A 27,696-nucleotide genomic window follows, 5' to 3' on the forward strand; every position below is an offset into this window, starting at 1 on the left:
CTCATATGCGGTCCACAAACTCCGGAATGCACCTCAGTCATGATAGTTGTGGCCTGCCATGCATCTATACATCTCAACAAACCGAGATCTGGCGTTCTTTTGTACAACACTCCTCCACTAAGGAAAAACCCACTTGCCAACTGCCGAATTGTTCTTTTCTGATCACCGGTGGCCTGCGTTGGGTATACTCCCACTCTAATGTACTCTTTGATATCATGGAACCACGACTCTCCATCGATTTCCTCTTCTATCACGTTACAGTAAGCATGCTGATCACGGACCTGAATCTGTAATGGATCAACATAACCTTATCTGGATGGTGCAACATTGACGCCAAAGTAGCCAAAGCGTCAGCACCCTCATTATGAATCCTCGGAATGTGTCTGAATTCTATGGCCTGAAAACGCTGGCAAAGCTCATGCAGACACTGCCGATACGGTATAAGCTTCAAATCCCGTGTTTCCCATTCCCCTTGAATCTGGTGTACCAGTAGGTCCGAGTCACCCATGACCAAGACTTCCCGTACACCCATATCCACAACTAATCTCAATCCCAATATACACGCCTCATATTCTGCCATGTTGTTTGTACAGTAGAAACGAAGTCGAGCTGTAACAGGGTAATGCTAAACCTATTTCTGAAATAAGTACTGCTCCTATTCCTACGCCCTTCATATTTGCAGCCCCATCTAAGAAAAGTGTCCATCCTGACTTCTCAGCTTGTTCCAATTCATCAATGTTCATTACCTCTTCATCAGGGAAATAAGTTTTCAAAGGCTCATAATCTTCATCAACGGGGTTCTCAGCCAAATGATCGGTCAATGCCTGTGCTTTCATGGCAGTCTGTGTCACATATATAATGTCGAACTCTGTAAGCAAGATCTGCCACTTTGCAAGTCTTCCTGTAGGCATAGGTTTCTGAAAAATATACTTCAACGGGTCCAAGCGAGATATAAGGTAAGTGGTGTAAGATGACAAGTAATGTTTCAACTTCTGTGCCACCCAAGTTAGGGCGCAACATGTCCTTTCCAGATGAGTATACTTAACCTCGTAAGATGTGAACTTCTTGCTGAGATAGTAGATAGCCTGCTCCTTTCTGCCCGTAATATCATGCTGCCCCAGTACACAGCCGAATGAATTATCCACAACTGTTAGATATAGAATCAAAGGCCTCCCTGGTTCTGGTGGGACCAACACGGGTGGGTTTGACAAATACCCCTTTATCTTATCAAAAGCCTCCTGACATTCATCAGTCCATTCGATCGCGGCATCTTTCTTCAACAACTTGAAAATTGGTTCACAAGTTGCCATGAGCTGGGCAATGAACCTGCTGATATAGTTCAATCTTCCCAACAGACTCATCACCTCGGTTTTTGTTTCTTGGAGGTGGCAACTCCTGAATAGCTTTGATCTTTGACGGGTCTAATTCAATACCCCGCCGACTGACTATAAACCCCAGATACTTCCCAGATGGCACTCTGAAAGCACATTTCGCAGGGTTGAGCTTAAGATTGTACCTGCGAAGTCTTTGAAAGAATTTTCTCAAATCTCTGACATGGTCGGATTGCTGCCTAGACTTCACGATCACATCATCCACGTATACCTCGATTTCTTTATGTATCATATCATGGAAGATAGTTGTCATAGCCCTCATATAAGTTGCCCCAGCATTTTTCAAACCAAATGGCATGACCCGATAACAATACGTTCCCCACGGCGTGATGAATGCCGTCTTTTCTGCATCCTCCTTGTCCATTAGAATCTGATGATAACCTGCATAACAATCCACAAAAGAGCCAATATCATGTTTGGCACAATTGTCGATCAGTATATGGATGTTGGGCAGTGGGAAATTATCTTTTGGGCTTGCCTTGTTAAGGTCTCGATAATCGACGCACACCCTGGTCTTGCCATCTTTCTTTGGCACAGGCACGACATTGGCTAACCAAGTGGGGTACCGTGTCACCTGAATGACTTTTGCCTCAAACTGCTTGGTAATCTCTTCTTTGATTTTCACACTTATGTCCGTTTTGAACTTTCTCAACTTCTGCTTGATAGGAAGGAGTGCTGGATCGGTGGGTAATTTATGGATCACCAAATCGGTGCTTAGACTCGACATATTATCATATGACCATGCGAAAACATCTTTGTACTCATGCAACACTTTAATTATCTCCTCCTTGAGTTGTGGCTCCAGATGAACACTTATTTTAGTTTCCCGTACATCGTCTTGGTCCCCTAGGTTAACTGCTTCTTTGTCATTTAGGTTAGGTTTGGGTTTTTCTTCAAAGTGACTTTATTCTTTACTAATTTCCTCATAAGCTTCATCATTGTTACAATCCACCCCATCATCATACTCGATCTCTTGTATTACTACTTCCGAGCTAGATTGGCTTTTAAAACTGGGCCGAAGGTTCCTCATGCATGTCATGTCATTGATATCGGCATAAAAAGAACTGTACAAAGAAAGTAAAGAAAAGAAAATGGAAAAAGAATTAGGGACAAAGAAAATTGCATTTCATTAAAAGTAAAGACAACAAGGTTTTAACTCATCCAAACGGACGGAACATAGCAACTGGATTACAAACCCTGGAATAATCCAGGTGACAAAAGGAAAACAAAACCCACCACCACGACTCCCTCCGGACTGGAAGAGGAGTAGCTTCCCAATTGTTGATGTTGACATGTGGTATGATGTACTGTATGTCTGCTCCGCTTGACCCTTCTCCGGCCTCAACCATGTTTACTTCAGCAAATACTCTCTCGAACACTTTATCCAAATTCCCCTCTGCCCCAATTAACGAACCTGACACCTTTGCCAATGACTGTTTCTTGATACCCGGCCTGACGAAGGACCTAGACAATCGAGGAATTGGTTTAGGAAGCACCCAAGCTTTCTTTTTCAATTTACGGGCCCTTCTAACATCTGCCGTTGTTGGTTTGAACCCTAACCCAAAGGTGTCCAGATTTTTGGACAAAGACACAGGTTGAGTAATGCCCTGAAGTTCAACCCCCAAACCCTTCCCGGGCACGAACCCGTTATTCAGCATTTCTGACACTACCATGACGGTCGCAGCTGGCATCCTGGGACATGGCATGCTTTTACCCTCGGGCACCCTGCTCACCGGAACTGTGTCAAAGACCTGATAAACCCATGGCCCCCTATCATCTTCAGTCTCTATAACGGGTACAAGGGCATCATTCATGGCGCATGAGGGATCTTCCCATGTAACACAATTTCTTGTCTGTCCCACTCGAATTTGACCATTTGGTGCAGCGTGGAGGGCACGGTTTTGGCCGCATGAATCCATGGTCGACCCAGCAACAGATTATAGGATACTGCAGCATCCAACACCTGAAATTCCATTGTGAACTCGACTGGGCCAATAGTCAATTCGAGTACAATATCCCCTACCGTGTTTGTTCCCCCTCCGTCGAACCCTCGAACACAAATGCTATTTTTGCGGATTCTATCCTCATCGATCTTTAACTTGTTCAATGTGGATAACGTACAAATATTAGCGCTCGACCCGTTATCGATTAGTGCCCGAGTAACCATTGAACCTTCACATTTGACCGTCAAATAGAGAGCCTTGTTATGTTCGGTGCCTTCCATAGGCAATTCATCATCAGAAAATGCTACCCTGTTCACTTCAAAGATCTTGTTGGCAATCGTCTCTAGATGGTTCACTGAAATTTTGTCGGGCACATGAGCCTCATTCAATATCTTCATCAAAGCTCGGCAATGCTCATCAGAGTGAATCAGTAACGACAACAATGAGATTTGAGCCGGTGTTTTGCTCAGTTGTTCAACAATGGAATAATCTTGTACTTTTATCTTCTTCAGAAACTCTTTTGCCTACTCTTCCGTCACAGCTTTTTTGACTGGCATTGGATTGTCTTTAGCTCCCCTAGCCTTTCTCCACTCTTCGGGAGCGAAACAGCGTCCCGACCGAGTTAGTCCTTGTGCTTCACAACTCTCTTCCTTAATTTCCTTTCCTTTGTATGTCACCACTACCTTGTCATATCTCCACGGTACGGCTTTGCTGTCAACCATGGGTAACTGGACTACCGGTTTTATGACAACCGGTTCTACACAAGCTCCCTTCACAACCACCACGGGCGCAGATACTGACCCTAGTACCACTATCTTGACTGGCTCCTGCTTTTTCGCAGCCACAAACGGTCCCTTTCCCATTACCAACACTAGCTTGTCTTTTATCGCTTTTGACTGAACCACTGGCCTTGCACTCACTGTCTTTTCTTTGGCTTCCGTAGAACGAATCACCATAACCACTTGCGAAGGTTTCTTAGGCTCTGCCCCCTTATGTATCAGTTCGATCATGTTGGCCTCATAATGCGCTGGTAACGAATTTTGATTGATGTTCGGAGCCTCTGGAGCTTGTACCTCAATACGACGATTATCAATGAGCTCTTGTGTTGCGTTTTTCAACTTCCAACATTTTTCAGTATCGTGCCCCGGCATCCCTGAGCAATACTCGCAGCTAACAGAGTGGTCCAGGTTTTTGGGAAGAGGATTTGGTGTTTTGGATTCAACTGGGGTCAGTATCCCCAACTGTTTCAATCTGTGGAAGAGAGCAGTGTAAGATTCTCCCAGCGGAGTAAATGTTTTTCTTTTTGGGGCCTTCTCATTTCTAAAAGCTTGGTTTGGGCGGAAGTTGGTTCCTGATCTGTTAGCCCTGGGAGGTGGATAGGTGTTTTGTGGGTGTGGCTGTGTATTTTGGGGACTTGGTGTACGCCATTGCGAGTGCACTGGGGTCTGAGTATAGGTCTGGGCATGGTGGATAGAAAAGTGTGGTTCTGGTGGTGGATAATAGTGTTGCAGTGGGCCATATGGGGTATATTGGTAATTTGGGTGGTGGGGTCTGGGTTGGTCATAGTAGAGTGGAGGGTTATTGTGCCTGGACCAAGCATTTGCTTCAACTGTAGCAACTTCTTCTTTCTTCTTCTTCCCCAGCACACCACCAGACCGCTTTGGATGGCCTGGGTGGTTGCTTTCAACGCCGAGTAGCTCAAGATCTTATTAGATTTCAACCCTTCTTCAATTATGGCTCCCATATTTACACTTCATTAAACGACTTTCCGACAGATGTCACTAGATGACCAAAATAGGTAGGTTCCAATGTTTGCAAGAAGTAATCTACCATCTCACTCTCCCTCATGGGAGGATCAACCCTTGCAGCTTGTTCCCTCCAGCGAAAACCAAACTCTCTAAAACTTTCCCCAGGCTTCTTTTCTAGTTTCAACAATGACAGACGATCAGGGACTATCTCGAGGTTATATTGAAAATGGCCAATGAATGCCTGGGCCAAATTATCCCATGTATACCATCGGCCGGGGTCTTGCCTCGTGTACCATTCTAGCGCTGACCCGCTCAGGCTTTGCCCTAAATATGCTATCAAAAACTCATCCTTTCCCCCGGCACCTCTCATTTTGCTACAGAAACCACGCAGATGGGCTACTGGGTCACCGTGCCCCTCATACAAGTCAAACTTCGGCATTTTAAACCCCGCAGGCAACTGTACATCAGGAAAAGGGCACAAATCTTTGTATGCAATGCTAACTTGGTTTCCCAAACCATGCATGTTCCTGAAGGGTTGCTCCAGGCTTTTGACTTTACGAATCACCTCCTCTTGTTCTGCATTCTTAACCGGTTTCTCAACTTCTCCTGGGATTTCAAAATGGGGAGAGTAGGTATATGGCTCAGGCGCTTTGAAAGTGGGTTCGGGAGGGTAATATTGGGTGTCGTGAGTTTGGAATAGCGGCTCACTGGATGATCTATGTAGTGGAGCTGGGGGAGGTGCCACAAAGACGGGAACCATGGGTGGTGGAGGGTTCTGTTTGGAGGGTAGAGCTGGGGGAGCGTATGACGTGGTACCATAACCCTGGGCCTGATAAGGGAAAGCTGAAGATGCGTGGGGAGTGGTATACTCCTGAGCTTGAGCCAGGGGTGGGATGTAAGATGGGTTGGCAGGATATAGTGGTGTCGGGTGTCCCTGCAACCATGCCCGATGCATTTTAGCCATTTGTTCTTTTAATTTCCTCATCTCTTCTTTCATAGCACCCACATTTGTTACCTCAACCTCATTCGAAGGGTCTATGATGCTGATTTCCGAATCCTGCCTTGTCATTTTTACTTGATCTTTCGACCGGTGTTGTATGGATGAGTTGCCAGAAGTGCCAATCAACTAACCACCTGCCTGAAATCACACATTTAGACAACCACTTTGTTTGCTATTAGGTCTTATCAGATTTTAATAACCGCACGTTGGCATGAATGCACTTATACAGTTATTCCTTTCTATTGTTCATTTGCTTGATTGCATGCATCATCCCGGCATTTCATTCCTTGTCTCGTTTTTCTTCTCTTCGCCTTATCCCTCTCTTGTGCTTTTCTTTTCTCTCTCTGTTTTTCCGCTCCTTTCTTTCTTTCTCTTTTTCTTGGTTTTTTTTTATATATTTTCCTTTTCATTCTTTTTGTTTTCCTTTCGGTTATGGTCGAATCCTACGGATATTGCCTACGTATCGTGATCCCGCACGAATCAGACCAAGCGTAGTTCGTGAAGATAAATGTAAAATAAGGGTGGAAACAAAATGCTCAATTTTCATTAATAAATAGACTCTTACAAACTCGACATCTTTTGTTTTGGAAAGAAAATAACAAACGCAATCTGAAAGCAAACCAAAAACTCTAAGCCTACAAACATACTCAATCCAGAAAGATAACGGACGTACAAAAGACTGACTCGAAATGGTAGACACTTACATACACGGACTATGCATATTCTAGTGCTTCAAACTTAGGTATCCGCGGGGCGTCGTTCGGCCTCGCCGCGGGTCTAGGATCCAAATCCCTTTCAAGCTACTCTAACTCATTCATGGTTTGCTTCACATAGATCATCACTGCTGAGATAAAAGTAGTACGGGTCATGTCTTCACAAACCAGGCATCTCCTGACAATAGCATGAGCAATGGCTCTAATCCTGTCTTTTGTTTGCTTTATTTCTATGAGCAAGCGTCTTATCTGATCGCTGCACATTTTTAAAGCTCGGGAGTCTTGCAAGTGTTGGTCTTGCAGCTGTTGCACCTCTGCCTCCATTTGGGCCAACAAGTTGTAACAACGTCCGCTTTCATTTTCAAAGTCTCTAGCCTGCCTAACCGCTTTACCCTCAAGGGCGACCACTTTTCTCTTTAAATTGGCAACAATTTTCTCATGGTCCCTTTTCAACTGATTAAGTATTGGCGACGCTCTTCGGTTCTTGTCACCCACTGTGCTTTAAGTTCTGCCATGACGTTTTCAGCTTTTCATAACTCATCCCGCCATTCTCTGACTTCGCTTTCCAATCTTTTTACCAATTGTTCATCGGATCGGCTCCTTGGTTGCTTATCGATGGTTATCTTCTACTGTCGAATCTGAGCCCTAAGTGCTTCATTTTCTCTGGCTAGTCTATTCTTTTCACCTTGATCCGCGGCAACCTGTACACTGTTCTCGAATTTCAGACTCTCGACTTGTTATTTTAATTTACCAATCTCAACTCGGTAGCTTTCTTCCTTTGCTAACCAATCCCACTGCTCTTGGGATGACTTGGCGAAATCTTCGAGATGAGGTCTTTTAGCCGGTCTCCCATATGCTACGTCACCTCTGAACCACTCGTGATACCCTGGAGAAATTTCCCCTTTGACCCTATCAGACACACAAGTGTTTTCCATCAGATATTGACACTCACTCCAAATTTGACGAACCTCTTCCTCGGGGAATCGACCGTCAGGACTAAGTTCAACCACTTGGGTACTCAAATCGTCATCTCTCGGTACTACTTGATATCTGCCGAGTTGCCTCAAAACCCGATATGGTGCATAGGGCTGTATGCTTTTGAGTCCCATCAACAAAAAATGCGGTCGGGCTGCTGGCATATATATGACTTCCTCGACAGACAACCATCCAAGCACCCACTGTATCTGGCTAGCCTTGAGGTTCCGAAATAATAATGCCCAAGCCGTGACTTCCTTCAGGTAGATTAGCCCCTTTGATTCTCGTACAAAATTCTCCTATACAAGTTTTCTCAGCCGAACCATAACTCAATAATTGAGAGCGCGGGCACAAATGCTCAATCGTCCACATTTGTAACAATAAGTTACATCTCTCAAAAAATTTGCCCCCAGCTTTGCACGCAGTGAGTGCCCTGAAGATATCAGCCACAATCATAGGTGCTAAAGTGCTTTTCCCCATGGCTTGCAAGGTACTGACGACGCCTGCTACTTTTAAATCAATATTACCATCTTTCCTTGGGAATATTACGAGACCCAAAAAAGCTATCATAAATGCCACTCGTCTGTGTTCCTCCCATTTTTGTCGGTTGTTTCTGCTGCACAGCTTAAAGTCTGGATTATTGAACCCGCCCACATGGCCATATCTATCACACATGAAGCGGAAACTGCAGAAACCCTTAGCAAAATCTGGATGATGAACTGTTCGGGGTATTTTTAAGGAATCCAGGAATCGGTGTATGGTAATGGCCCTAGGAGCAATCAAGTATTTGAATCTCAATGGAGCTTGGTCACTTCCAATGTACCCCGCTATTTCTTCCAATGTTGGGGTGAGTTCAAAGTCTGAAAAATGAAACACATTATGTGCCGAATCCCAATGGGCGACCAATGCTCTGATGAAATCCCCCCGAGGCTGAATGTCTAATAAATTCGGAAGGTCTTCAAATATTTTCTCACTTCGTCTTGCCCTTCTTTGCCCAAATCATTCCACCACAATTGCAGCTCAAAAGGGATTTTGGTCATTATTGAAAAAGGCTCATTTATCATCGTGCTCATCCTGCACATTTATTAAAGCGTTTAAGCAAAAAGAAAACTTTTATTTAACTCCAAAAACTACTATCTATATTATTGACTCAAAATTACCCCTATATTTCAAATGAAGAACTCAATTCTTAATTCTAATATTTTTAGATAAAAGACCCGATATTGCGACACGACCTTCCTGCGCCTCAGGGGCGAAGATTTTAAGGCTGTGAGGGTCAAAAATCAAAATACGACCAAAGGTGGCTAATTTTGGTTATTTTTGCAAAGGGGAGGTTGGACCCGATGAGGGTTGCCTACGTATCTCACACCCTGTGAGAATCAAACCATGCGTAGTTCGGGCAAATTAACCGAACTATTTTAAAACATGACTCTTTTTCCATTTTTATTTCTCATGGCAAGACAAACTATTTTCCTTTTCTATTTTTGAAAACAAGACAAAATAATGATTTTTCCATTTTCAACAAACAATAAAACAATCTATTTTTCCATTCTAAAACAAAAGACTTTTTTTTCCTATATATTTTTTAGTAAAACAAAAATAAAACATTTTCCTTCTTTTTTCCTTCTCAAAATTTCGGCAGAGTTTCGCCAGTAATTGGTCATTAATTTTTATTTATAAAATAATCAATTAACTCCCTAACTGATATTTTTTCTCTTCTTTTTTTTCCTTCAATTTTCCAACATTTCCTGAGATTCAGAAACCGGTCAACATGCAAGTTTGAAACAAATATATGTACAGAGCAAGTAGGATGCATCAGAATGGTCTTTTCATTTCAGGTTGCTAGTCCTAGACGGACCCAACCCCTGTGTTGAGTCCCCTAAGTCAAATGCAACGTGATGCAAATAAGCATTCCTACTAGGGATCCGGCATGAAGTCACGTTATTCTATATTCAAAACCTGGGTCAGTGTACTAGACTGTGTACCCGAGCGGACAACTCGAGTCGAGGAGGGGGCAACTTACCGGGAACCAAAAGGCCATCCGGCTTCGTAACTTGTCCGACCTCTTTCTTATTTCAGGGTATGACACTAACAAAATGGGGAGTCTCAACCAGTAAGCACATCCCCGGAGGTGAAGAGAGAAGGGTGTCGGCACAATTTATATACAGTTCAGACAATATCAAAGCGGTAACATTTAGCACAATCAGCATAAAACATGTAGGAAAATCAGATATAATTAAATACAACAATTTTCTAAGCTCAAATTCTGAACCCTGAACCAGAGATTCTGGGTTCGGTCCCCAACAGAGTCGCCAGAGCTGTCACACCTCCTTTTTCACTACCTACACCCCCCAGAAGAAGGGCGTAAAGGAGTTTTTCCAATTAAAGGACAATCGGAACGGGATTTAATTAACTATTCAGAGTCGCCACTTGAGAGATTAATGGTGTCCCAAGTCACCGGTTGAATCCCGAACCGAGGAAATTCACGACTCTGTTAACAGTCCGCGAACCAGAAATCCGAGTAAGGAATTCTATTAACCCGGGAGAAGGTGTTAGGCATTCCCGAGCTCCATGGTTCTAGCACGGTCGCTTAACTGTTGTATTTGATTTTATCTGATTTTAATACATGCTAGCTTATATGCCTTTTATTTAATTTTACACCGCTTTTATTATAATTATTTTTTAAAGAATTGCGACGTCATGAAAACGCGTTTCGAACCACGTCGCAATCAATGCACCCGTAGTTATCAACACATTTTGACTTCGTCGAGATTTGGATTTGAGTCGCATCAATGCGCACCCGAATTTTAAGAAGGTTATTTAATTAAATCGTACCTAAAGATACTAACGTAGTGTTATTTTTGGGAAAAGCCATGAAGTTCGCTAAACGGCCATCCCAAATTCTAATTATTTCGATAATTATTTACTAAGGGCCCCACATTTATTTATTTTTGCGCAGTGAGGCTCGTCTCAATTTGTGAAACTCTTTTCTATCATTATTTATTTTTAAGAATTACGATGTCGCGAAAACGTATTTCGAACCACGTCGCAATCAATGCACCCGCGGTTATCGACACATTTCGGCTTCATCGAGATTTGGATTTGGGTCGCATCAATGTGCACCCGAGTTTAAGAAGGTTTATTCAATTAAATCGAACTCAAAGATTCCAATGTAATATGATTTTAAAGAGGACCATGGAATTTGCTAAATGGCCATCCCAATTTCTAATCATTTTAGTAGCCCATTGTTGACAGTCCGCGCATGTGATTTATTCCGGCAAGACTAGTAGCAATTCCGAAATAGCTACGATTTTCTACTTATTTGTATGCCTCTAAAAGATTAGTTAATTTGGAAATGGATTGCAATGAAATAAAATAAGGACCAAATTTAAAGGAGAATTGGGCCTGCCCATGCCTTAGTGTGATCCGAACGGCCCAACGAAGATAGGTTTATTTCTATTGTAACAATTAATAAAATATCCATGAATCCTTATACTGAAAAAACGTGAATTCTCAGAATCCCTAAATGATCTATCCTACACATTGCCTATCACGACCTGCTGTTCTTAATGAACTAAGTCAATTATGAATGAGTTTGCTTCATGATTTCCAACTGATTTCTATACCAATCTACTTACCATAATTATGATCTTCCAAACGATTTCAGAATCTTAAAACAAAAGCAAACCTTCTATTACACTATAATGATAAGATACCAATGACTAAGCTAAATGTCATCAAACTTGCTCATGAATTCTCATGTCATGTACACGGGTCTAATTGCTTCTGATGACTAATGGAACTCGCACGAATTTTCTGATCAGCCTAGGCCCATGCTCATAGCTTATTCAAATGTCCAATTCAACAGTTCTAAACTACGCATCATTCAACATGTAATCTACCCTACTGAACAAGTTTAATTATACACATCCTGCCAATTACATAACAGGAGACTACACTATTACTATCATTAAAGATACAGGCTACTTTCAGTTGAATAACAGGCCTTGGAACATTTCAGTTCAACTTCAACGAACATACATCAGTGAGATTCAGGGAAATGTACCTGGAAATTGGAATGTAAAATAGAGAAAAGGTGAGGAGTCAGGTACTTTGAACAGCAACAGCAACACACCCAGCAATGTTATACCACAGAAACACAGACAGATTACTTCGAAAATCAGAAATATAAGCCAATTCCCACAGATCGGTCTAGCATACCCCTGTCCCTCACAGCTGAAGTCCAAAACTAGTAATGAGACTCTGAAACTGTTTCAGATCTCCATATTTTGATGTTTTTTCTCTGAATACCCTCAGAATTGAAATGCTAACTAAATAAAAAAAATGAAAGCTCAAATTAAAACTTAGGGCTCAAGGCAAAAGATAGAGCAGACCCCCTTTCCCAAGGCATCTTATGCCCTTTTATAGGCAACCCCCAAAGAGAATGGACTAGGCTCTGATTTGCCAATCAGTCCCTCTCTATTTTCAATTAGCCCCTCTAGTTTTATCTTGCTAAACAAGTAACTGCAGTATAATTATTCAAATTTACACTTGAACCCCATTCTAGAAGGCCCTAAGGCATTTCCTCTACCCATACAATACCTATACTGCCCTTCCCTATACCTTGATATTACTATTCCTATCAGAACTACCCTTTTCCATACCCAGATTACCCCTTAAAGCCTTTTAGAATCACTGAACCTACCCTTATCCCTAACAGTTATACCCAATATCCTAAACCATTCTGAAACTTAACTAAAATTAATTAACTATCAATCAGAAACCCACTAATCAGACTGACTGAACCAATTCTGGTCAATTAACCAACTCAAACAAGCTAAACGAAATCAAACTGAGCTTAAGCTACCACGATTAACATTAAATGAACTTAAAACTAATTATTGAACCATGAACTTATAATCACTCAACCAACTAACAAGCTCAGGATCAAAAGTAATTAACAGAACCTAAACTAACACAATTAAACCCTAAAATTAACAGAACAACAATGAAACAACGACTGCAAATAATATTTTAATCATGCGAGTGAAAGAAGCAGTAAAAAGAAAAGAAAAACACACAAAGGCCTAAAGGATTCCGGCCGGTCTTGAACATCTGAATCCTTTCAGATTTTTGACGTGTAACATCCCTAACCATGTGTTCTTACACGAGAACACATGGTTAAGGGTGCTACGGTTTGAAATCAGAAGGATTTGATTTTAGGGTTTGGACAGCAATTCTTAGATCTAAGATGTGGGTCGTTTCATGGTGATTTGAAAGAAAACAAACACGGATTAGTGTTGGGAAGGGCTGGGGGTTGTAGGGTGTGATTTTGGGCTGATTCGGACAAACTGTCACCTGGCCGGAAAACTTCAAATCAAGATTCGAAGAGTTCCGGCCTTATTCGAGGCAAACCAACGGGTGCAATGGAAAGAGGAGGGTGAGGGGGGCCTGTGGTGTTAATTTCAGGGTGAACGGCGTAGTTCGCGTTCACCGCCGGCAAGGGATTTAGGGGCGGCGCGGATTAGGGTTTGGGGAGAAGGGGTGGGGTGAAGAAGACGATGGAAATGGGGGTAGGGGGAACGGTTTGGACACTTATATACTGGAAACCTCGTTAGTTCCAGATCGTTGGATTGATGAGATCCAACGGCCCTGATCCAAGGACCCCGAAACGATGCCGTTTTATTTAGCAGGGGGCAGACTGGGTAAAGACCTGGGCTGGATTTAATGCATGAGGCGTTTGGGCCAACGGATTAAATGCAAAAGTGGCCCAAATTTGGCCATTAAAAACCAAGCCCTCTATATTCTTTTAAACAATAATTTTCGATTTTTCATTTTGCAATCTTGTATTTTTGTATTTATTTTTCTGATTTTTACAAAGATGAGAAATTAAACTAACAATTAAGCTACAACCAATTAATGCCTAAAATTAACTTGATAACTATTTGCGACTGTCTCACAATTAAAATAATAAAAACATTAAAGTGAACTATTTTTGTCATTTTCTTCATATCCTATTCCAAAACAGGTTAATCCCTAATTAATACTAAAGTATAAAATTAAATCCTAAGTGCAGAAAAATGCGTATTTTTGTATTTTATAAAAATTAACACGCACAAATAAAATGCAATAATTATCAGAAGATGACACCAAAAACGCACAAAAATTGTAAAAATAAAAGAAAAATTATTTTGTTTGGGATTTTGGGAATTATTCATATATAGGGCAAAAATCATGTGCTCACACCTAGGATCCACTCAGACCATTTCTCTTTACAAATTAACTTGGTAGGGCCTCCAAACAACAAACCATCAAGGCCCTTCAGGTTTGAGTCAATGTGGGCTAGCCACCCTTATTTCCCTAACATCATCAATAGGGCCTTCTCTAACCATTCCACCCTTCTTCAATCCACTGAAAGCTTCAAGACTCAGGTAACAAAGTGGAACTAGGAAGTCTTTGGAAACATCTTCCATCAAAAGAAGAGTATCCTGGCAAGAATCTCTAGAATCCAAAAATCTCCTAGCTACCAATTCAGTATTTACCTGTTACACCTTGAAACATAGCTAAATGTTGAACTCAACCTAATCCTCAAAAATGAAGAAGACTTTTGGAAACTTATGTCCTAGAATTAACTAGCTAAATGAGGGTGATGCTAGCACCAGATTCTTTCACATATCCACCCTCAATAGAAAAAGGAGGAACAAAATCCTCTCTCTTAAAGAAGAGAATGGAAATTGGCATCATGACCAAAATGACGTTCATTCAGCAATTGCGGGTTTCTTTACTGATCTATACACAACATCCCAAACTGAAGCCCCTTGGGATCCCACAAACCACTCCACCATGGCACCCATTTTGTCTTAAAGCCAAAGAGCTTTTATGGACAAACCTCTTCATGTGAGTGAGATAAAAAGGGCAGTCTTCTCCCATAAACCCTTCAAATCTCCTAGCCCTGATGGATCCACCCATTCTTTTACCAAAAGTATTGGGATATAGTAGGGGACTCTGTCACAAACTTCTGTCAAAAATGCTTCTCTACAAGCTCTATGGATAACACTATAAACCAAACTCTATTGTGCCTAATCCCTAAATTCCCCCAAGCTTCAATGCTAAAAAAATTCTGGCCCATTGGACTTTGTAACACCATCTACAAGTCAGTCACAAAAAACATTGTGAACAGGATAAAGCCTATTTTGCCCCACATCATTGAGCCAAGCCAAGCAAGCTTTCTCTCTAATAGGAGAGTCTGTGACAATGTCATCATTGTCCAAGAATATATCACTCACTTCAGAAAAATGAGGGGGAAGAGTGGCAACATAATCTTAAAAATTGACCTAGAGAAGGCCTTTGATAGGCTGGAATGGTCCTTTATTAGAGACATTCTAGCTGCTTTCAACTTCCCCCAGGGCTTATCCAAACTCATCATGTCATGTATCAGTACATCATCCATTTCCATTCTTATCAATGAGGGGAAAACAGAGTCTTTCAAAACCTCAAGAGGCATTAGGCAGGGCGACACTATATCTCCCTACCTATTCATTATGTGCATGGAAAGACTATCAAGATCTATTGATAAGGCAGTACTACATAACCAATGGCATACCATAAGTATAAGTAGGTCTAGACCAAAATATCTCACCTATTCTTTGCGGATGACCTCACCCTCTTTGCTAAAGCCAATGACAGAAACTGCAATACCATTCTTTCAATATTGCAGAACTTCAATGAGCAGTCAGGACAAAAAATCAATCTCACCAAATCAAGAGTCTTGTTTTCTTCAAAAATCACACAAGATGCCATACAACATCTCGCCAATTATTTGTCCATCAGGCACACAACATCCTTTGGAAAATACCTTGGATTTCCCATACTCCACAAAAAATAATCATCTGCAGAATTTCAATTCATTATTGATAACATGCAATCCAAGATGGCTGGTTGGAAAACTAAATGCCTCAACATGGCTGGGAGAACAGTCCTGGACAAAATTTCTTTGAACAATATCCCAAGTCATGTTATGCAATACATAAATCTATCCACCAAAATCACCAATCAGATTGATAGAATTCAGAGAAACTTCCTTTAGGGCACCATCCCTGAAAGGAAGAAGTTACATCTGATCAAGTGGGAGGTAGTCACTAAGACCAAGGCTGAGGGAGGGCTAGGGCTCCAAAAGGCTAGTATCAAGAACAAAGATTTCCTCACAAATCTGGCATGGAGAACCTATAAGAATACCAATAGTCTATGGGCTAGAGTTCTCATTCACAAACATTGCAACATGTCTAGACCAGTTAGAGCATTTAGACACCCTAAACACCCAAAATCTCCAACCTGGATGGGCATTCTAAAAGGCTGGGAGATATGCAACAAAGCAAGCAGATAGGTAGTCCACAAAGGAAATATGGTTAGTTTCTTGAATGACACTTGGATCCCTAATCAGCCAGCAATCAGATAGATGGTTGAGGGCCCATTAACCCAAAATGACCTTGATGCCAAGGTTAGCTCAATCCACAACCTGGGCAATTGGGACACATCAGCTTCGTCCATTAACACTCCTCCAAGTATTCTGAACCTGTTGAACTCTGTGTTTATCCCCCATGTTACAACTAAGGATGATAATCTTATATGGGATTTGACTCCTAATGGCCAGTTCTCAAATAGTTCTGCTTACTCCTTCCTAAGCAGGACTACAACCAGTCTCCATTCTGGGGAGGAAGGCTCCTTCAAATGGATCTGGAAGCTACAAGCCCCCAACAAAATCAAATACTTCATCCGGCTCCTAACCCATAAGAGACTTTCAACTAAGAGCTTTCTCCACTCTATTGGAATCAACTGTGTCCCTCAATGTCAATACTGTAACAATGGACAAGAAAACATTACCCATATTTTCTTTGAATGTCCTAATGATGTCCATTTCTGGAATGAAATCCTATCCAAATCCTCAGGAAATGGTTCAAATAATGCTCCAGTTTTCAATGTCCACCAGTGGCAATCAAGATAGAACTCTCTAAAAATGTCCCTTTCAATAACTACATCTGTTGGGACAACCTCATTCCCTTTTGTCTGTGGCACATTTGGTTAAACAGAAACAACAATATATTCAATAACAAGAAAGAACATATCAATGCCAATATCACAATCTCAAAAGCAACTGAATACCTTATGCTTACAAAGAATGACTCAACAAAGGTAACTCACCAGATCCTGTTAAAATGGGAACCTCCATCCAGAGGTTCTTACAAACTGAATACAGATGGAGCAGTAATGGGGAACCCACGAATAGGAGGTTCAGAGGAAATATTTAGAAACTACAATGGCAACTAGATATTGGGCTACACGGACAATATCCCCCAAACAACAAACATAAGGGCAGATGTTCAGGCCCTCATACGGGGTCTACAACTGGCGGAGCAAAACCATTTAGTACCGCTGGAAATAAACACTGATTTAGTTGAAACAGTCAATATACTTTTGAATGGAAGTCTGATTTATGACCCTCTAATTTGTGAATGCAGGTCAATCATCCAAAGGATGGGCAGCGTGGTAGTGAGGCGCATTTACCGGGAGCAGAACAGAGTAGTTGATGCATTGGCCAAGGAAGCAGCAAAGGAGATATTTTTGAACAAATTTATGACATTATCAGTTCCTCCGATGTTTGTCAATGATGTATTTTGCGCAGACATCCTAGGAACTGAACTAGTTAGATCTTTTGTGGGTTGTAACTTAAACACAATCATGCTAAACTTTACAACTATGGGGTCTCTGCGATACCCCAGTAATGTCCCTCATGTGATTCCTTTTGTTAACTAGCATATAAATACAACATCCCTTTTAACCAAAAAATAACGAAATATTCATATTTCATAAAATCTGTAGCAATTATACCATAAATAATATTACTCTAACTTAATTGCCAGGTGAAAACAAAAGCAAAAAATTAAAAAATAAGGTTAACTATATTTTTTTTTAAAAAGAAAGATGATAAAGAAACAAGGAGTTGAGAAGATAAATAATAGCACTTGTACACTTGAAAACAACCAATGGTATGTAGCTAATTGGAGATTAAAGTAATTAGAATTGGAGTTAAAATCAAATTAGGAGGAAAAAAAAAAAGAAGGCAAACCTATTCTTTTTTACCTTTAATGTTGGAGTTCGCAAAAAACAAGGGACGAAGACAAAGTGAGTTATAGGTTAGAGATTTGGAGTTAAAACGAAAAAAAGGTAAAGATTAACATAGAAATAAATGGTGTAATAAGTTAGCTCATAACTGAAAAGAAAAATAGGAAACAATCCCACCACACTAAATTTGTTGTTTCAAAAAATGGACTTTTCATTGTTCCAGAATAATAAATTTAACAATACAATACAATCAATTTTAACTAAACAATCAAAACAATATTATTTTGAGATAGTAATACAATACGATATAATGGGTAACAGACATCCAAACAAGTTGTAAAGTTATGAGCAGAATTAGGCTCGATTTCGATTCATACTGAAAAATAGGTGAACAGTTGATAACAGATGGGGTCAGCGCTAGCAAGTTAGCGCAACAGCTTAGTGTTTTGTTTTCTTCGCTTTTTTTTTCTTTTTTACATAAGGTCCGCATGAAAGCGGTTGCTAAGGCTTGTAGTTTGCTTCTGTCCTAGTCAATTTTGGATTGAAGCTGTTCTGACTGTCGTATCTTTTTTGAACTGAATACCTTCCTCTATTATCTCTGGTCTGTCTCTTTTTGAGAGAAGATTTTTAGTACTTTCTATGATGGGTGTTCAATCAATATTTTTGTATATTAGTACTAATTTCCAACATAAAAATATACAGCTTCGTTAAACACAATAGGCAGGGGCATATGTAGCATTAAGGTGACGGTAACTTTCGATGCGGAGTATAACTTAATATGTAATAGTCTACTATAATTGTAACAAATAGTAGATATGAACCCATAACTTTAGGAATATAATGGGTTCAATGCTAAAAATCTTAAAGGTTGAACTCAAAAAGTTTAAATCTTGAATCCGCCTTCGACAATAGGTGCTTGACCACCCATAAGCTTCAATGTTGATCCGCCGCCGAAAGTGGTCTAACGCGCATCTCTATTATCTTTTTACTAGTAGTTCCAATTTTTAGCTGCTAAATCTCTTTGACTATTTTACTGGCACGTGCTTTCTCTCAACAATACTATTTTGTTCGTCACGATTTAAACATATGAAGAAAAAAATTGTCTCTGTTACGTCTCTACTAAAAATTTAAACTTAGTCTTACATAATTTTGACTCACCGTATTGACTGTCATCCAATTAAGTGCTTTGCAAGAGTTATAGAAGAAATAGAGTCCGTTGTATATTCTGTAAGAACAAGTTTATTTGGGATATTCCAGAAATCTTAAGCACTTTCTTTTTTGGTAAATATTGTGAAGTATTCTCTTGAATTTTTTCCCCAAATATGCTTACTCTCTTTTGTATTCATCTTAGCAAATTTATTTTTATCTGTCCATGGAGATAGGTTTGATTAATCAAACATATTATTCAATTCGTTTTTCTATAAAATAAAAAAAAACGTGTTTGTCAAATTTCGCACTATCCAATTTCTGATCATAGTGAGTTAATGAGACTTCCCTTAAGAGAGTCTCAATTGCATTATTTCTTGTACCAAAGTCTACTTTGGTAACTTCAGCCATGTCTCAAGAGATGGTATTCCATATTAGATTTATTCCCCTAGGCCCTAAATAAAAGGCAAGATATTTGAGATCTAGCTTTAAATCATTCCATATTAGATTGTTCCCCTAAATAAAAGAAATGACGTAGAAATGACGTTATAAGTGACAAAAACAAAAATGCTTTTTATTTACTAGTGAATGCTCCAGCTGCTCATCAAAGTCACCAAGTAATTGCATCAAAGAAGTGAACTTTTGAGCTCCTTCACTAAAATGCTAATAGAATACTAGCAAAGCTCCATATTACTACTTGTCGTAACAAACTGCATTCATTCCAAAATATTTGTCAATAAATGGTAATTTAAACAAACCTCTGGTGATTACAACAACAACAACAACAAATCCAGTAGTTTTCCACAAGTGGGGTCTGGGGGGTAAGATGTACGCAGTCTTACCCCTAACCCCGGAAGGGCAGAGAGGTTTCCGATAGACCCTCAGCTAGAGAACAGCGGAAAATAAAAAGGTACTTGCAACAAGTAAGAATAACAGCAAGATAAAATAAGATCGAATCCAAGAATGCAGTGAAACTCTAGATAATAATAGCAATCTATGAATAAAAAGATATCATACTAACACTAATGCTAGCGAACTGAGTAAGACAAAGAGAAAACGCTCGGCTACCTACAAACCTTCTACCCTAATCTTTGACCTCTATACCCTCCTATCTAAGGCTGGTCACTGATTGATTACTTTAAATAGTTAATAGAAGAATGGTGCACTCCTTTAAACTCGCATATTAAAAAAATCAAATGCCGTGGAAATTTATAGTTAAACCAGCATATTTTTTTGAGAAAGGTAACAGTGGTATTATAAATCTCCAGCATAAAGACTCTATTGGGATTAAACCAGCATGTTAATATAGTCAATATAAGTATGAGAAAGCAAAAAATACATAAGCTTAGCGTATTGAACATTTATGTGCCACAGATTGGCTCGTTTGGTCAACTGAGCTAGCTCCAGCTTGAACAGTTATAAGCTAAGACAGGCTTAATTAGCTCACAAGCAGGTTTGACTCACTCACAGCCTTGCTTCCAATAGAAAAAGGGAGCTCTATTGGCACAAACTGGTCGTGGTTGAGGCAACATTCAGCAACTCTTACGCTACTTATAGAACGTCATATTGATTAACTTCAAAGCTTAAGTAAATCCTAAGACACTTTTTAACAAACAACGGACATTCATTTAACATAATATTACAAACAATGACATCGCGCACAACTAGCTTTTACTTTGTCATTCTAACATGCAACACCTCCCATTCCTTTATTAATTTCAATACACTCAAACCAGAAAGGTGGCATAAGGAGCAACAGATTCCTCCTATTGACACCATGCATTTTAATTGATTCCCCCCCACAAAAGCTCCATAGGCAAGAAATATTGGCAGTGAGAGATGACTTACAGTTCTTTTCTTCCAAGAGTGATTACCAGGCTGGTCATCTCCAGCTACAGGTGCTAAAATCTTCATTTCAGCATATTCAGAATTTGGGCTGGGATAATATTAAGACAAGGAAATGTCTTTCTTAAGAGGTGTTTAAAAATACCAAAAATAATATGGGCCGAATAGTCAGTAGCCTCATGCTATGAAGGCTTTGACTGAAATGAAAGATCACAAGGAAATGTCATTTGATGCTTAAAAGGAAGCAATCTAATATATGCACCAGCTTGCATGCTTACAAATTATTAACAAGTTATATCAACTAACCAAGAATACTTCCCAACAGTTTTACCTGTGTCTAAAAGGAAACAATGCAAATGCCTCAATGTGAAGTCCACTCATTTCTTCAAAATGCAAAATCACAACCACAAGTACTTCTGTCATAAGCAGAAATCAAGAAAATTACATTAGTAAGTCTATTTTGTGAACCAAATGGACACTTAGATGACACCATAACTTGAACTTCTCAGTCCAAGGATACAGCACTTCGACCCTTAAGCATCGACAATGCTTAACCCACTTTATAAACACTACTAATATTATTCTGAATAGTTATAAAGTCAATTATTACATATTTTTTTTTGGTATATAGAATGCCATGCAATTGACGGAAATTCTTCTGCTATAATTCTGACTGCACCAGGAAACAGGGCAGATGCAATCCCAATCAGAAACAACAATGAATTCCAACAATCTTCAATGATCAATTGTCCTGATGCAAAGAGATTTTAAGGTATGGATCGTCCTTGTACTTCAAGTATTGAGGAAGTTCGAGAGCTCTTTCTGCAATCTTCCTGTCCTCATGAATCTTAGCTATCAAGGCTTCAAGTGATGAAAAGTTGGCCTGTAATATTGCAAATAGTCGGTAATATGAGCAGGTGCTTTCAGAAAGAAAAAAGAAAGATAAGAGTAACTAGGCCACAATACCTCCGGCCGTATATAGCCCACAACAACTAGGTGCAATTCCTCACCATAAAAGTCCTCATTGAAGTCATGAAGCAACCATGGCTCCTAAAAAGTAAAGTTGTCTTCAACAAACCAAAAAAAATCAAGAATAAGCAAGAAGCATATGTCACGACACACTTACTATAGCTTTCTCTGTGTTATTAAAATATGGATTCCAACCAATGCTCATGACCATCTTGTAAACACCACGAGCTGATAATCCTGCCCATCCAAAATATACACCCGCTGGATGTTCTGAAAGAATGGCTGAATAACCTTCTGGGGATAAATTAGCTGAAAAAATATTTGATACCATAAGAATAGAAAAAAAACATCAAACTGTTAGGTCATACAAGGCAAGAAAATAATCATTCAAGCCCCTCTAACAATTGTAGGTGTTCGAATGCAAATAACACATTGACATAAAATCAGAATCTCTGATATGATAGGTTCACAAGAAACTAAAATTCCAATAACAAACTTATGAGAAATTCTAACAGCCACTTCAAGCGAATACAGATACTGAGTCAAGCATTAATATTAGCCATTCAGCAGAAGGAATAATGACGAGTATACCTGTGGGGATCCCAAGAACCTTTGAGCCGCGCCCAAATCCCTTTATGACAGGACCACCTATATACCAAGGTTCTAAGGGCAAAGTACCTTCTATTCCTGCATATGCTTCCAGTCAAAAATTGAAAGAGAAATCAAGTACATTCCATACAAGTAAAGCAGTCACAAAGACTTACTATCTTGAAATGCAGGTAATCCCCACTTTTCTAGTTGCAAATCTAGAAGAGAAGTGATCACTTCATCAGCGGAAGTATAAAGATGAGACTGCTTTGCAAGAGATGGTACAGCAACAACTGCCATTCCAGCAGCCTTACCAGCAGTAACACCTGGTCTAACATAGGTATCCGGTCGAGTTAACTTTCACCAAGTTATGAGATAAACAATCTACATCCAATTCAAAACTAATATGGACTTCAGAGAGTAAAGGACCATATTTCAGCCTAGAAAATGCAAAAGCGATGACAAGGAATTTTAAACCTCATTATCCATGAAAAAAAAAATCTAATAACTATAGAAATTATAAATTATGATGTCAGAAGTTAGTAGCTAACGTTATTCAGTCCTATGCTGATATCCATCATAACATGTGTAAATTTGAGCTGAGTATGATAAACTCAAACAAACCCCTCAATATCTTCTAAGGAGAAAAACCACCCCCCTGATACCCTTCTTTTTCTTCCTTCTATTTACCAGTAGTTAGATCTTCTAACGTGCTCCTATGCTTGTGATAGGATATATAGCGACATAATCTTTGAAGATAAAAACTCACATTGAATCTTCAATGACAAGAAAGCTGGATGGATCCATGTTGAGTCTTTTAGCTGCTTCAAGAAATCTTCCAGAAGAAGATATACAAGAGTTAATTCAACATCCATAATACCAGATTATGAAATGAGGAGGACAAAGATAAACAATTCATCCAGTTTTACATTTCCGGAGATGGCTTTCCAGCTTTCACTTCGTCTCCTCCAACAATGGCTGAGAATGATTCTTTCCATCCTGAAAATAATAAAGAATATCCCAATCAAAGCACCAAGCATAAATGCTATCTTACATGCTGGACTGGCACAAAATACCTTCACAAGGAAAGAAATACCTCTCTAACTAGATTTTAAAACCCTACCCTGATGATGAAAAATTTTGGTCTCTATGTTAGACCGAGAAGAATTTGAAGCCAATGCCATGGGTACACCATGACCCCTCAAATGGTTAATCAACCGATTGGCCCCTGGAAGAGCTTTGATATTGCGCCACCTATATCAAAATGATTAACAAAGTTCTATAAGAACTTAGGACTGGAAAGTATCTGCAGAATACAAAAGATATACAAGTTCCACAACAATATAGCAGAAGCTCTCGCAAGCAATCAGAGAATGAAAATCAGAGTTTTACTAGCTCAAAGAAAAGAATTCTAAAGGTAACACCAATCCAGTATTGCTTTCACTCTCAGCAAGAGCCAAGAAAATCATGTTCCTCAAACTAACAAGACCATAGATGAGTTGTTTACCCTTATTCTTCCTACCCCACCCCCCACCCCCACCCCCCCCAAAAAAAAAAAACAGGAGAACAAAAGAAAAGGGAAAAACTTCACTCCATTTAAATTAAAAACCAACAAGTTCAACATACAAGAAACACATATGATCGACGAACAAACAAAACATAGTCATTTCTTTTTCTTTTTGTAATAGTTAATGTAGCTTCATTCTTTCATTCCTTTTTTTTTCCTTTATTTCTTTTGGAGATCTTCTTTGCTAATCAATAAATAAATATATATCACCAAAAGCAAAAAAGATAAAAAGAAAGAAACATGTATATTTGCATTTTCTAAATTGGAGATCAAAGCTTGGTTCCCCTATTAGCAATTCTCCACAATTTAATTACCACTTGTACCTACTTAATTTTCAATAAGGGTTTTGAAACGAACACCCCAAAACTCTGTTCTCTAGTCCTCTCTTCTCTACTAACTAATTTGCAATCTATCATCATGCTCCAACTATAAAACAGCATACTGTTTTACTTTGTAACATTATTCTTAACATCCATTAATAGGATTTAAGGAAAAGAGTCTGCCTATTAATATTTTAGTGTGAATAATCCTCCAATAGTCTATTCAATTTCAGTTTGTAGCAATCAATAAATAGAAAGGAAATGAAACTATTTTTGCTGGTTTCTTACTGGTCAGAGAGCATTGGGTAAAATTGTGAAAGAAATTCATCTGTTGATAATGGGAGCCCATAATCTTCGACAACTGCAGCTGCAGCTTCTGTAGGGGTTTTCCCGACTATTTTAGGAGCTTCTCTCCCATCCCATTGCTTTCCATACTTAACTAAGAAAGCCTTTAAAATCTCACTCACAACACCATCTGTCAACACAAAGAGGTCAAATTAAAACTGGAAAACTGGAGGCTAATAAGAAACGCAAATGCACAAAGGGAAGACATTTGCAATATAAAGTTTGATACTATGCAGCTGTTAACTCTATAACAGCAAGGAATTTCTGTCGCACAAGAGGGACTTCACAATAATATATCATCATCTTTGAGAGCCAGAGTGCATCTCAAATTCTGCATAGAAGTTCCAAATAGCTGCTGGCACACTAAGCAATCTCATATTAAGCATATTCTCAAACAAGATAATTTGATAAAAGAACTTCAAAACAATAAAAAAACTTTTACTACAATCTACAGTTAGAGTAAAGATTACAAAAGTCAAAGATAGTGAAATAGTGAATATATTTTTCCAAAGTTTCCACTCATTTCATATTGCTATTGGACAATGTAAAAATTGGAAGGAAATGAAAGGAACTCTGGCTTATGATTTTGAATGATTAGAAGTTCATAGTTATCAAGAACAAATACCATGAATGATCTAGGAGAATGGCCAAGAATATAATTTTACAAGTGTAAAGTCAATATTCTCAAAAAAAAAAATACGATTCTCAAAAAAAGTGTAAAGTCAAACAAGACTAGCACTACCAACCTGTATTAAGAAGTGTACCATCCAAATCAAGGATGACACCAGAAACCAGCTTCTTCAAAGTTCGTTCAACAGACATGGAGAGCAATATCTACCACGCAGAAACAGAAACCTATGTTCACATTATGTGAATAAATGAGATATACTGGCACGCTAATAAAGCTAAATGCATGAATTTAATCTTGAAGTCAAATGTAGACATAAATCAATATACAAACATCTGTGTATCATGATTCCATCAAAAGTAACACTACTATTACTTGGAATTCATTTTAAGCTTCCTGGTCACCATCAAAACTGTATAAGTGCATATGGGTACGAGGCATAGAAGTATTCAATATTAGGAGAAAATATATACTAACTTTCCATTCCACAGCGTAAAGAATCATATCAAAGGAATAAACATAGCTATCTGTGTAGCCTATGAACTCATTCTGATACCATATTGCTCATCCCCAACTAGAGATGTCAAAGGGGCAGGTCGAATAAAATTTGGACTAGTTAAAACGGATTTAGTGAAACAAAGTTAAGATCCAATGCACCGAAAGTTTGCTCGAGTCAATAGTGGTAGGTTAATTTGGACCAAATAAAAGGGCATAACACAACCCAACCAACGCAGAAGTCTTAGGTACACAAAGCTGAGATTTATAGAATTTCAATGTAACAGCCTCCGGTTTGGCCCAAAAGAGTTCAGCTTGCTAACAAAAATTACTCCTTAAAAGAGTTAAAATGGAAAGGAGCAAATAAACTATAAACCTGACATAAGGTTATCAACTTTTGCTAAGACATATTCACAAACAATTTGTCTTTCTCTACGAGTAAGAATAGAGAAAATTGTATTCATCAATTGAAGCTGTTCCCCCAAATTAAGAAACTCTTATTAATGAAAGTTCAGGTGATCATTGCTAACTGCTGAGTTTGAGTACCACCGGAAACGAGTTGTGTCGCGTGTGATTAATCTACCAAGTAAGAAAGTAAATGAAATTTTTTAAACATAATCAACCAATAAAGTATCAAATTCACCTATCTATGCAACTGTAGTCAGCCTTCTTTACCAAACAATCTACACAAAAACGTTTCCAGCTTTTTTCAACAACCTCGAGCCATGCCAAGGAGCTTATTTTTTTTTTCAAATAAAGTAATAATTTATTGATGTTGTGGAAAATTGTTCTGATACAAATATACGGTTCTGCACTCAATAGCTAGCAGAAACCGCATGGGTTCACCAAAAGTTTACTAAAAACGAAGATTGGTCAATTGCCCTTATCTCAGCCACATCCCAATTAAAGCTCGTAATCTAAACTTAATGTGAAATTAGATCCTTTAATGTGAGAAATAATTATAATTCCAGAAGACGAAAAGAAGGGGGAAGAGAACAAGTATGAACTAAGAGAGAAATTTCCTAGAAACAAATCGTCAAATATTAGATATAAGCATCGATAAATGTAAAAGAGAAGACGCAAATGAGGAGTAACAGAAGAACCTGAGAATTGAGCCTAATCTTAGACAAGGCCGTTTAGAAGAATTCAATGTAATAAATCTGTCTTATTTGCCATTTAAGTGATTTTTTTATTTTTATTTTTATTTTTTGGTATGAGAAACTTAACGTCACTACTGTCAGAGTGGTGCATGCCTTTCTATTTAGTGAATTCAATGTCAACAATGGTGCATGCCAATAAGTGGAGTTTGGACACGTCACACTTATTAAAGATAAAGCACTGGAGAAATAGAGAGTGAGTGAGAAACCGAAGTTTGTCTACCTTTGGATTGATTGCCATCGCCGAAATTTGGGCCAGAGGCCCATGAGCCATTGGTCCACTGCACGGATACCCACTTTTGGTTAGATGGAAAAAAATATTCTTGTCAGAGTTAGTTAGAATTTTGGGTGACGTGGAAGAGAGAGGGGACCATAGAGGGTTAGGGCTTACGTGGACTCGCCAGTTTTTCTGAATTTTCCGGCGAGTTTGGGTTCAGTCACTGGCGGCCCAAGGTTTGAGGTGTGGGGTGAGACGGCTGGAAAAATAGAAGGGATTTAGGGTTAGGTTTTGGGAAATATTATATAGTTGTGGGGAAGGATATGGGCTGTTAGATCTTAAAGGAATGACGATTCAGATTAAAAAGGGCAAAAAACATAAGTATGCACTGTTCTAGAAAATTTAACATAAGCATAGCAGAAATTCATAATTAACAAAACTGGCAGCAAATTCGGCGGTTACAAATCTATTATGGCAACTAATCTTAACAATAACATAATAGATTCCTAAATCAGAGGAGGGAATCTTCT

General features: G+C 39.2%; 2 protein-coding genes across 6 annotated transcripts in view; both read right to left on the minus strand.

Annotated features, from left to right (window-relative positions):
- LOC138883944 (uncharacterized) overlaps nucleotides 1-3,310 on the minus strand; it is a 28,855-nt gene extending 25,545 nt beyond the window's left edge. The window contains exons 1-3 of the mRNA XM_070164670.1: nucleotides 3,125-3,310; nucleotides 651-917; nucleotides 134-287 (exon numbers count right to left, since the gene is read on the minus strand). Of these exons, the coding sequence (XP_070020771.1) occupies nucleotides 134-287; nucleotides 651-917; nucleotides 3,125-3,310 (607 nt within the window). The remainder of the gene's footprint in view (nucleotides 1-133; nucleotides 288-650; nucleotides 918-3,124) is intronic.
- A 17,927-nt stretch (nucleotides 3,311-21,237) lies between these two features.
- LOC104247095 (bifunctional riboflavin kinase/FMN phosphatase) lies at nucleotides 21,238-27,434 on the minus strand. 5 transcript variants are annotated; one of them, XR_011405267.1, is made up of 12 exons: nucleotides 26,896-27,019; nucleotides 25,416-25,524; nucleotides 24,613-24,799; nucleotides 23,561-23,691; nucleotides 23,367-23,436; nucleotides 23,207-23,272; nucleotides 22,614-22,768; nucleotides 22,441-22,536; nucleotides 22,007-22,158; nucleotides 21,847-21,930; nucleotides 21,491-21,763; nucleotides 21,238-21,296 (listed from the first exon to the last, which is right to left on the minus strand). XR_011405267.1 is itself a non-coding variant. In XM_009803041.2 (11 exons), the coding sequence occupies exons 2-11, from the start codon at nucleotides 25,489-25,491 to the stop codon at nucleotides 21,623-21,625; spliced, it is 1,158 nt and encodes a 385-aa protein (XP_009801343.1). In that variant the 5' UTR covers nucleotides 25,492-25,524; nucleotides 27,173-27,434; the 3' UTR covers nucleotides 21,238-21,622. The 5 variants fall into 5 exon arrangements, 4 of the variants coding, with proteins under 4 accessions (XP_009801343.1, XP_009801342.1, XP_070023908.1 ...); XM_009803041.2 differs by lacking the exon at nucleotides 26,896-27,019 and adding an exon at nucleotides 27,173-27,434 and having other exon boundaries at nucleotides 21,238-21,763; XM_009803040.2 differs by having other exon boundaries at nucleotides 21,238-21,763.
- Between the last annotated feature and the right edge of the window lie 262 nt (nucleotides 27,435-27,696).

This window comes from Nicotiana sylvestris, chromosome 2 (genome assembly GCF_000393655.2).
Source record: "Nicotiana sylvestris chromosome 2, ASM39365v2, whole genome shotgun sequence".
Lineage (NCBI taxonomy): Eukaryota > Viridiplantae > Streptophyta > Magnoliopsida > Solanales > Solanaceae > Nicotiana > Nicotiana sylvestris.

Coding starts and splice junctions, on each gene's coding strand:
- LOC104247095 (XM_009803041.2), bottom strand. CDS start 25,491: ATGTCTGTTGAACGAACTTTGAAGAAGCTGGTTTCTGGTGTCATCCTT. Junction 23,692..24,612: donor TACCCAATGCTCTCTGACCA/GTAAGAAACCAG, acceptor ATTTTGATATAG/GTGGCGCAATATCAAAGCTC. Junction 23,437..23,560: donor CAAAATTTTTCATCATCAGG/GTAGGGTTTTAA, acceptor TATTATTTTCAG/GATGGAAAGAATCATTCTCA.